At 35.8% G+C, this 11,714-nt stretch overlaps 1 protein-coding gene across 1 annotated transcript; it reads left to right on the top strand.

Annotated features, from left to right (window-relative positions):
* Window positions 1–4,709: 4,709 nt before the first annotated feature.
* LOC118746293 (cuticle protein 8-like) lies at window positions 4,710–11,083 on the top strand. The gene is made up of 3 exons (XM_036480135.1): window positions 4,710–4,822; window positions 5,133–5,270; window positions 10,322–11,083. The coding sequence occupies exons 1-3, from the start codon at window positions 4,808–4,810 to the stop codon at window positions 10,688–10,690; spliced, it is 522 nt and encodes a 173-aa protein (XP_036336028.1). The 5' UTR covers window positions 4,710–4,807; the 3' UTR covers window positions 10,691–11,083.
* Window positions 11,084–11,714: the final 631 nt, after the last annotated feature.

Genomic DNA, 11,714 nt, shown 5'->3' with positions numbered 1-11,714 from the left:
GAAGAACACCCTATCTCAGCTGCCGATTCAAAGGTGCCCTATCTCAGCACATTTTCAATGTATTTTTAGCTGAGATTGGGCCTTTTTCAACCGAGATCAGGTGTTTTTCAATCGAATTCTAAAAAGTTTTCTGAGATAGGTCGATCTTCCACTCAGGCGTCGATATATTCATATGCGTTTGTTCTATTTCCTCCATTTACATTACATTATTGGGCCATAGTATGGTCTGTATGTATGTACATGTGTGGTAAACCATTTGCGTCACAAATTGACTGCGTCGCCGCAATCGCATCGTGCTCTGATTCATGTTGAACTTTTTGCCATGCAGACCGCACACATACGCAATTGTTTATACATACGTACATTTGTATAAATAAAATAAAATACACATGCACAAAGATGTCTGAGTGAAGAAATAGAAACACACTTGCCGGATTGCATTGCGTCCAGTGCTTACCGGCATTGTTGCTGGTAGGCAAGTATTCGGGCGTATTGCGTTTGATTTCGCTTTTATAATTTTCCACTCTTTTCATTTACAATATTACCTCAGCAATTCGAACGGTTCACTCAAACGTGATAACCTTGAAAGATATGCAATTGTACGTATGTATGTATGTACATACATACTAGCGTACTTACAATCATGTACAATACATACCTACATACATATTTACTTTTATTTGGGCAATTCATGTTGGTGTAATAGCAAAATGTGTTTACAACGAAAAATACCAAGAATGCGGGAAATTCGTAAGACAAATAAATACTAATGGAAGAATTATATTTGAATTTCATAAATTTTGCCAACACGCATACATACATACAAACCATATGTATGTATAATGCATCCATCATGAGTTGGGCATAAGTTTTTAAATAGCAAAAATATACGTACAAAATATTACAGTAAACAAAGTTGAAGGATTGGGAGTAGAGAAACTGAGTAGAATGGTAAAAACATAAGCTTAGCATATCGCTCACCCTCGCATCAATTTTGAATGAATAAGCTTTAATATTTACTGATTTATCGAAGATTTCGTATTTTTCTAAATTACCGTTATATGGGATGTGGGCGTGGTTATTGTTCGATTTTAAAAAGTTTCCGCCACTTTCTATGCTGTATCAAGGCCAACAACTGTGCCAAGTTTGAAGAAATTAGGGCAGCGATTACCAAGATATGCACATGTACCCATAAGTGTCCGTGGTCACGCCCATTTTCCAAAAATTTTTAGTTTAGATAGTTACTAAAATATCGCAGTTTTCGTATTTCTGAAAACTACCGTTATATGGGAGGTAGGTGTGGTTATTGTCAGATTTTTCCCATTTTCAATACCGTCCGTCCCACGTCCGAAAGAAGTGCACGTATTATGTTTTGTTAAGATATCTCAATTTTTACTCGAGTTATCGTATGCATAGACGGACGGACAATGGCTATTTCGAAATCCTTTAAAAAAAAATTAACCAGATCGATTAGAGCTAGCATGCAGAATTATTGCGAGGGAATTAGTAACCAAAAAGCTCTCTGTATAGTAGTGATGCAGTGAATGGAGGAACCGCAACGAGTAAACCATTTCCTTTAGAGGACCGACCGAAACTCGAACTGACAAGCCATTCTAAACGAACCGAAAACGGATCCTACAGAACTGAGAATCGGCCACGAAGCGCACATTGTACTATAAGAAAACAAATTTATTGTTTTGCCATATGAATATATCAGCTTAAAATTCGGTTTAGATATATATTATAGGGCTCTGAGCTGACCTAACAATTTTTGTTCGGTTCGAGGCTATATATCATAAAGCAGCCATAAACTTCGTTTTTTGTATACGATCATCTTGAAATTAGGTTTGTATACGTACTAAGGAGTCCTGAGTTGACCTACGAAATTGTTTTTCAATTTAAGGCACTATATCATACAACCGCCATATACCCGATCTGGCCGTACCTACTTGAAATTCAAACTATTTACTCCATATGGAGTTCTGAGTTTACCTTCAAAATTGTTTCCTTTGAATTTAATGTTATGCTGATTTTCTTCCTTTCAAAGCCAAAGGATATATTTAAAAAACAATTTTTTTGCATTAGGAAAAACCAAAATTTTGCATTTTTGGAATTATGCGCTAAAAATTTACACAAAGCTTTAATTTACCTTGTTCAGAAAAAGCAGGAGCAACTTGTTGTTATAATTTGTAAAAAAAACTTACGGTAAAGTCTCCCTTGCCCATACGATTAGCATGTGCTAAGAAATAGTTTTTCGCACTAAAAAGCTTGTAATTTTGAGTTGTGCCCCTTTTGAAGACGGGGCGCGATTTGATGCCTTTACTTTATTCCTTTTATTCCTTTTATTCTTGTTATTAAGATAACTAAAAGTGTATGTTTTGCCTACTTATTCTTGTCGGGCTCACGCATTTCATAATATTGTCGTTTTAAGCAACCTTCTGCTTTTCAGGGCAATCGTCTCCTCTGACACACACAATTTTCCTCTTCAACTTACTCTTCAGAACAATCGGTGTCGCTGCGTGGGCCGAGTACGCCTTTAGTTAAGCTCCGCCAGAACCAAGTCTTTCAACACCAGATACTTGTATTATATTTTTATACTTATGATTAAATCTTAATCTACTACAAATATATGTATCTACGTTTAGTTGCAAATAGTCCATATATTTGGAAGAAAAATAGAGGCAATTAAAAATTTTTTCTCTGCAATTAAAAAACTTTTTTACGCAGAAAAGGGCTTAACCGACACTGCGTGTACAAAAAGAATGTAAATAGATTACAATGAAGCACTTAAGCCAAAATTGCTTTTGCGTTAACTTTGTAACGGTACTTCGTAGGACTTTGAAATTTTTGACAGCTGGTGCGTATGGTAGTAAGTAATCGATTTCTGCTAAAAACAGAAATGTCGGACTCGTATAAGACAAGTACTTTCAAATGACTAGTTTTGAAAAAAGGATCAAAAAGATTTTTCAAAAAATAAAGATAGCATAATTAGAAAAAGGACTGTCCTTTAAAATAAAGTACGGATGGTCACCTTGCATATAAGCCATCGGTGCGTTTTTTTAATATACAGGGTGTCCGAGAAATATCCTGCCAAACTTGTGGAGAAGGTAGGTAGGGGGTGAGCTCCCTGATAAGCAAATATTTTTCAGTTAAAAGTGTCACCGTTTTAGAAATATTGATATTTTTTCTATTAGAAAATCGAGCCTTTTCATGTATTTTCTTTAACTACATGTATGTACAAACAAGGCGTAGTTCACCCCCCACCTACCTTCTCCTCAACTTTGGCAGGTTACTTCTTGGATACCCTGTATAAATACCCCATTGTTTTCCACTCGAAAGTGTTAATAGCCACTGTTTTTCAAACTTTTCCTTTCCCGCTCTTCTTATTTTCTTTTTCCACTGCTTGTTGTATGATAAGAGTATCAAAGCGTAGAGGTAACAAACGAACAAAATTATTTAATTTGGTTTAAGCGATTCGAAATCTCGAATCTTACACATTAACTAACTACATACGTGACACGGCCGTCAAACACAAAATATTAATTAATCAAGCAAGTGTTTAAAATGCTTTATAAATACTCATATAATTTTCAAATTAAAAACGCAATTAACCATCAATCTGGCAAAAGCGAAACACATACCCCTCTTGTACTTGTACAGCGAAAGTGTTTGTGGCAGCCACGCCAATCGTTAATATTAATGCCATGTTAAATTGACTTCAATATCCATGGTCATGAAGTACAAAATTAAAGACAACAATAGCAACGATTTTTTTTTTACCCTTTTTCTAGCTAGTTTTAGAACATAAATAAATGAAAACGAAACCACAGCAAGCTGAGCATACTCGTATTAAAGTGAAGAAAGCTAAAGGTGGTGCGAGAATTCAACAAATTTCAGCACAAAATTTGGCAGCGATCATTTACAAAAACAACAATTGTTTTGCTGTATATATATAAATACTAATTCAATTTATTTGTTATATGTAGCTTGAAACACATACACATATACATACTTACTTATGAATGGCAGCTATCTTTAAGGATGGTGAGCAATTCTGAGTAGAGGGGAAGCCAGATTCAGGCTGCTGCTTTAACAACAACTACGTAGAATTTACAGTAGCAGAAGTTTGCGTGTAAAAAAAAATGTAGTATATATTGTACATACTAGTGCAGCTATATCGATATGTGTACATGCTTTTGTGAAGATTGTGTTATTACAAACAAAAAAAAAAAACAAAAAAACACTACACTGCCTGAAAACTTTATTTTGAACGCAGAGGTTTACTCTTTATTTTATTTGCGCCAAACGCCTTCAACAATAAATCGAATAGTGAAACCAAGCAAACAAATTCAGAGCGACGTCTTGCGTCGCTAACAAACCATACTACCACCACCACCACCAGCACCTCCACCACCATCTACGTAGTTTGTGGCTAACTAACTAGCGAGCCAACTAATCAAGCAACAGTAATAACAAACCACCACCAATAACAACCACAATAACAACCACATCAAACAACATCAAAAATAGCCACAATTGCAGCACAAAGCTTCGGTTCGGTTTGAGTTCGAGCGCCACCAGCTCTTTGACTGAGCAAAGCTAAGTTCAAAAGCAATAGAGTTCGTTCATTCGCATTCGCTGGCAAACGGGTGGAGTCAAGTATATAAAAGCAGCTTCCTTCTTGGTTCTAGTTATCAGTTGACTGCAGCAATTCAAGTCGCATAGACCGAAATAAAGTGGGAAGTCAAGAGCTAACTGTAATTTTTTAAATTCAAAATAAAGCAACAAAATAAAACCTAATATAAAAATGGCCTTTTTCAAAGTGAGTGGCTTACAATAAAAAAAATATGTATATATATATATATATAAATTATGAACTGTGTAAAACTGTGAAAATATTGAGAAGGATTGAAGCCTTCAAAGGATGAATTGTAGTTAATAAAAAAAACTCTGAAATATTTGAAGTAAAATAATATTCTTGTTCATTAAAAAAAAAACTACAATAAAATCACAGCGCATACATATCACATGTGCATTTGCAAATATACTTGCATATCATTTCAAAGTGCTGCACAGCTGTGGAATTTCGCACCTTAATTAATTACTTTATTAATTTTTATTCTTCGTTACAGTCTTTGGTGTGTTTGGCTGTGTTAAGCGTTGCCTCTGCTGGCATTCTGCATCATGGTGGACACGGTGCCGGTTTATACGCTGCTGCACCGCTGGCGGTTGCACATGGACCTGCCCACGATGAAGGACTCGACTATTATGTAAGTGTGTTGAGAAAACTGCAAATAGCAACAAAAAGCTCTTTTTAATTAATTGTTAAACGTGGGAGGAGAAATTTCGATTCCACAATAGGAAATGTTTGGCTTTGCTATGCTTTCGGGCAGGTAGTTGGCATTTGGCCATCATCTTGCATGAGGATTCTAGACCACATACATTTATAAGCATTCCATAGGCGTTATGTGCTTCAAAATTTTTGAAAAATTTGAGCAAATTCACAAAAAGTGTTAATTGTTTACTAAGTACAATTAGTAATAGTTTATATCGAATTTCTAATCAAATTTTGCAACCATACCAGGCTAGTATTTAGTTCTAAAATTTAAATTTCCAAAAAAAAGTTAAAGGTTCAAGGACACAAAGGAATATATATATATTTAAAACTAAGATCAGTGGTAACTGGATTTAATATTCCGATTTCCATCTCTATTCAAAATCAAATAGTAAATTTGAAACCATTTACATAGCTACATACATATATTTAATTCTTATACCTTGCTCTCAGAAACACCTACAGCGAAATTTACTGCCATTACAACTTGTGGGTTGGAAAGGATGATTCGATAGAAGGGGTATACGAAATTTAAAAATTTCTTCTTTGTCTTGAATTAAATTGGTTTGGGCTTATGGTACGCCTCGACAACAATATCTATTTCTTTTGTACTGGACTCGACAGGGGTCATACTTTCCTGCTTTATTAGCTTCAGTTCGATTTAATGTTCCAACACATAAACAGAACGTCAATTCATAAGCTATTAAAATTAAACACCTACAGTAGTAGCTAAGCCCCAGCTTATAGTCCATAGTAAGTCTTGAACGGGTCCGATCGATTCTCAATGCTTTCAGTTGAGCTTGGCTGTCACTGCCGACATTGATTTGATGTATCTACGTTCCACCTTTGGCCAATAATCCAATTCTCTGACTTCAGTAAAGCAAATTCTTCCTATTAAATATCCTATTCATTTCATAAAAGGCTTCTCAATTGTACGATCGTAGAATAACTAACTCGATGCCAAAAGAAAAGAACATCTGATTTTTTAAAATACGCTTCTTGTGCTTTTAAATTTACGCAGGGAAGACGGGTGAAATAGGTTTTGATAAAATGTTAAATTGTATATAAAAATATTACTAATTGACTCAGTGTATTGGTTCACGAAAAGAGCCTTTAAGGCTTCCTCAACATAATCGCATCAAATAAATACACTGACGTTTAACAGCACTGCTCTAGAAGAAAGAATCGCTCAATGTAGGGAAAGCAAAGGCAACATAATATTTGAGGAAAATCTCATACGATCTATACACATTTATTTACATGGTGCTTACACTAATCTAATAGTTCTTTTTCATTTGAAATATTGGCTGCAAGTCAAAAAGTGCAACTATAAGGTCACCTAGTAATGAACTTTTAATTACCTGTGCTGCGCATTTCAAATAAAATAAAAGCATTTAACACGTCACTGAAAGCTAGGAGGAATTCATGATATACTTTCATAAATTTTCCTTAATTTTTATACTATCTATATATTAGGGCGGGTCAATTTGTATGAGAGTTTTCTTGCAACTATGCGCATATAGTACAGAAGCATTCAACGTGTAATTCTAAGCCGATTCGCCGAAGAAACCATGGGTCTAAAATCAATTTGTAGGTTGCCAAATTTCGAAAATAGGTTTCTCAGCATTTTGTGGTAGTGTCATAAAAAAGTGCTTAAATTTTGTATAAAACCATGCTATAAAAGGTTTTTCGGTATGAGGACTCCTTTCCACATTTTCTTCCAAACTTCTTGTCGCAATTTGGCGAACTCCAAATTGATTTAAGACCCAGGGTTTCTTCGGGAAATTTTCTTAGAATTATGCTATATGCGCATAGTCAAAAAAAATTTACTCGCCCTTATGTATGTATATAACGTACTTATTTCCGTTCAGAAAAAAGTTATACTTGCAGCGAAACAGATTCTGACGAGGTTGTTGAAAAACTATGTCAAAGAATAGACATTAAACATTACAGACATTAAACAGACATTAGAAGACATTAAAATAAAAGGCTATACATCGGAGTTCGTTAGAAATATATCCTCCAATTTAAATGCCACTGCGAAAATTCATTATTTCTTAAATAAGTGCAAGTATTCTTTGTGCTAAAATTATATACCAATTTCGAGTTTAGTTCTTCAGATAAATTACAGTATAAGTAGATACAAGGTCACTCAAAAAGTGGGAACGCTTCTCTTTTTTTTTTTTTTTTTGAATTGACACCACTGCTGCATTTTTCCCAAATTCATGGCTTGATAAGCTGCAATTAATATTTTCCGCTTGCATAATTCATGAACAAAAGCGAAGATTAATAAGTGGCAGCGAACACTTAATTCTGTAGTAGTTTTGCACGATTAACAAAAGACTTAAGCAACGAACCTGCATTTACATTTGAATCAAAACTAGCAGATAACATATAGAAACACTTTAACGCATCAAAGCCGACGCAGAAATTAACGACTACAGTTTCGAAGTGTCACTCAATTATTTCTTGATAACCATTCGTGCCGCTCAAATCTTTATTTGATTGATTGGTTGACTACAAAGCCGATTTTACTCATAAAATTGTGCTTTGAAAAATGGCTGTTGCTAGACAAAACAATCGCTTAAAACATTTTTAAGTGCATCTTTGCGCAAAACAGCTATATGTACTCCCATAGTCACCCCCCCACACCTCAATGAGAAATTTAGGTACACATTTATAATACTGGGTGACCCCCATTCCTCCCCTTTTTTCTTGTTGACTTTAATTTCGTACCAGTTTCTATTCACTTATCTAGCGCCCAATTGACCAATTGTAACACAGCGCCATCGTTTCACCTAATTCTGCTGTAATTTCGCCTTCAGTTCGATGATAACATCGAATCACATAAAAACGCAGTTGCAGCAAGTAGCCGCAGGCACTCAAAGCAGAAGTAATAACAAAAACAAACTGCACGTAATCGCTTGCAAACGCTTGCAAATGCTTCCAAATGCAGAATTCAAAACATTACAAGAGCAAATAATATTATTGTGCGCTAGAAATCGTTGTTACTGTTGCGATTTTTATTGTTGTTGCTTTGGTTGTTTTTGTGCGATGTGCTATTTCGGATAGCAGCACTTCATTGCTCCAGATTACATGTTGCCGATATGTATGCGCCAGCAACGCGCTGACACGCTGACACGCAAATTACAGTAGCAACAACAACAAAACCAAAAAAATATATAAAATTACTACGACATCAACTCTGAGAAATCACTACAAACAAACAATTGATAGACAGATAGCGATGCACAATGCATTGCGCATGCATACGGTACATATGTATGTATATATATAAGTATGTGCAAAAAGTCTGCCACAGCAGGCGCAATGCTTTGTCGGTGGCTCGCTGCTCGCATCACACAATTTGGCAGCTGTTGTTGTTGTTTCTTTTGTTGCTGCTGTTGCTGAGTGAGTGTTGAGTAACAGTCTTCAGTGACGCTTATGATTATAAACAAATGACATGCCACATCGCCACTTCACTTCACTTCACTACGCTTCACTTTTGTTGTGCGAATTTTAGTATGTCATACATAATACTAGATATGCTCTTTGTTTGAGTGTATGCGTGTGTTGAGATAATTAAATAAACATGCTCAACAGTTACATACTTTTATAAACTAGCTTTGATTGTGACAACTTTGAAAGTGGTATTTAAATATTTTATAATCAATCTCATAGTTGAAAAATGTTGATGGCGTTGAGGCGAAAATTAAATTAAAATTTTTTCATTTTTAACGTCTGCAGCAAGAAGAGATATTCAAGAAACGAAAAGTGTTTAAAATTGCACGCAAGTATGAAAGAAAGTGAGATCCATGTGGCTTCTTAACAGCCGGCAGCACTCAACGTGTTGACTGTTTTAAGGAAATGGCAAATTTACTTGTAGAATAACAAATATATTTTTAAAACTGTGGGGATGGCAACACGGATGACAACCCAATACCCATTCGATTGCACTCGACTTCATCTTTTACTCCATAGTTTTTAAACTAAATAACTGTGTATATGTTAGATGTCATTTGGCCGATAGTGAACACTTATCGTACACGTCTTTCAAAAGCGTATTAAGTTTTTTCTGAAGTCGCGTTAATCAGATGGGAAATGGTGGCTTTACAAATCTTTCTGCAACAAATTACACCAAATTTTGCACCACCTTTTGCCGGAAGGTGGATATATTATCATAAATTGATAACCGCCCTCCTTTTTAGAAGTCGGTTAGAAAGGAATAAATTCCCAGATCTCTATTTCTCTCTCTCTCTCTCTCTCTCGTTACATATACACCTAATCCTTAAATTTCCCACTATTAAAAAAACAACAATCACGGGCTATACAAATAACAGTATGCAAAGTCACACAATAATATTTCATATTTACTGTATCATTTTTTCGCATGCATTGCAAGACTACAATGAAAACTTGTAATTTGGACATTGCAACATTTTACTTAATTAAATAGTAAAAAAAAAAAACAAAAATGCACTGAAAAATGTTCTCAGCAACACCTTTTGCCTGAATTAAATTACTTCAATGCCCCAAAAAGTGAATTTCCCATACTAAAGCGCTATGGCATTTGAATGTACTTGCGAACATTTGCATTATTTGAGTGCTGAGAACACGACTTCATTCACACGATGCCGCTGACCTTCGCAAGTTCGACATGGTTACGCGGGCGTAAACGCTAATGTGGCAAGTCATTGTTATAGTTGTTCGGAGGGTTGAGTCATAAGCCAACAGCCGGCATGACAGCGAACAGAGGTGTAATGAATGATTCCCACGTTGGGCAATGCATTAGAGCCGTCAAACACTTTGACTAACCAAACACGCGAATAAGTTACGTCAACTAGCACATACATACATATACATATATATGTGTGTATGAAGCTTTCTTAAAGCTCAAAGCTTAGTATAATTAAATATTTATTTGTTTCATTGCTTCATAAAATGTTTCTAATAATATTTTTCAATATTCTTCTTATCTTTTGACAGGCCTACCCCAAATACCACTACAACTACGGTGTTGCCGACTCACATACCGGTGATGTGAAGTCACAGCACGAAGTTCGCGATGGTGATGTGGTGAAGGGCTCTTACTCGCTCGTCGAACCAGACGGTTCGGTGCGCACTGTCGAGTATACCGCCGATGACCATAACGGTTTCAATGCCGTCGTCTCCAAGAGCGCCCCCACCATCCATCATGCCGCTCCAGTTGCTGTTGCGCACGCTCCCGTACTCTCTCATGGTCCAGTAGTTGCGCACCATGTTGCCGCCGCTCCAGCTTTATCATTGGCGCATCACGCTCCCGCCGCCTACGGATATGCCACCCACGATGCGCACGCCCATGTCTCTCACTACTAAGATAGCGAAATGAACGCACGCTAATAATGGACCTGACCCCACTCCAAACAAACAAGCGTTAGAATTTATTTATTAACGAATATCTAATATTAATATATTGAAAATCCCATGCTACGATGACGACCGAATAAGTGAAAAAGTGGAAAGGGCGAGATGGTGTATCATAAAATCGCGATTACTTATCGATCAACCAAAAGTCGGCCGATATTTCGGCACCGAAGCGCAGTGTGTGTAAATAGGGATTTCATAAATGTCTTCACAATACATACTCTACAGCCATATGCTTTCAATACTCTCGTATTTTTATAACTTCATCTGCTCTTTTCATTATCGTTCTCTAAAGCTAATGCATGCAAACCTGTAATCTTGCCAATAAAAACACTGCCATTCATACGAGTAAATATGTCCCTCGAATCAGTGATAGACCCTTATGTATTTTGTAAATATTACTTAGATCTCTTTTCGTCCCCGTAAACATTTCCATGGCATCTCTCATTTCTCTCACCACCTCTTAAATGCGAATACATGAAATAATCGACATATGTAGCTGCTGATCACCGCCACTACACCCACCTTCAAACTTACTCATTTCCACTCAGTCATTTACTCAACTACTCACTCTCTCACTAGATTTACAGGCTCACTTAAGCTCAAAGAATACTCCCACTTGCCACGATAATTAATCTTCTGTAAATTAGTTAGGTAAAACGACAATATTGTACCTTAAAAACGCATATAAAAGAGAAGAGTCCAAGCGGCAGAATTTGTAAAAAGTCGGCAAATAGAAAAGAAGTCCGTAAGAATATAAAAACTGAATGCAAACATATGTGAGAGATACCTGTACACTATGGAATATAAAATATTTCTCAATAGTGGACATGTTATCTCTGTTAAACAAATGTTTGCAAGTTTTTATTCTAATTGTATAATAATTTTTTTGTATTTGCGTTAAATATTAAGTGATTACATACATACATGCGAAAAATGCTATAAATAAAAAATGTAGTGAATTTAAAAATCAAAA

The sequence above is a fragment of the Rhagoletis pomonella genome, unplaced genomic scaffold, assembly GCF_013731165.1.
Source record: "Rhagoletis pomonella isolate Grant_MI unplaced genomic scaffold, Rhpom_1.0 Rhpom_scaffold_00010, whole genome shotgun sequence".
Lineage (NCBI taxonomy): Eukaryota > Metazoa > Arthropoda > Insecta > Diptera > Tephritidae > Rhagoletis > Rhagoletis pomonella.
The sequence above is the reverse complement of the archived record's forward strand: the minus strand, read 5'-3'. Positions and strand labels throughout refer to the sequence as shown.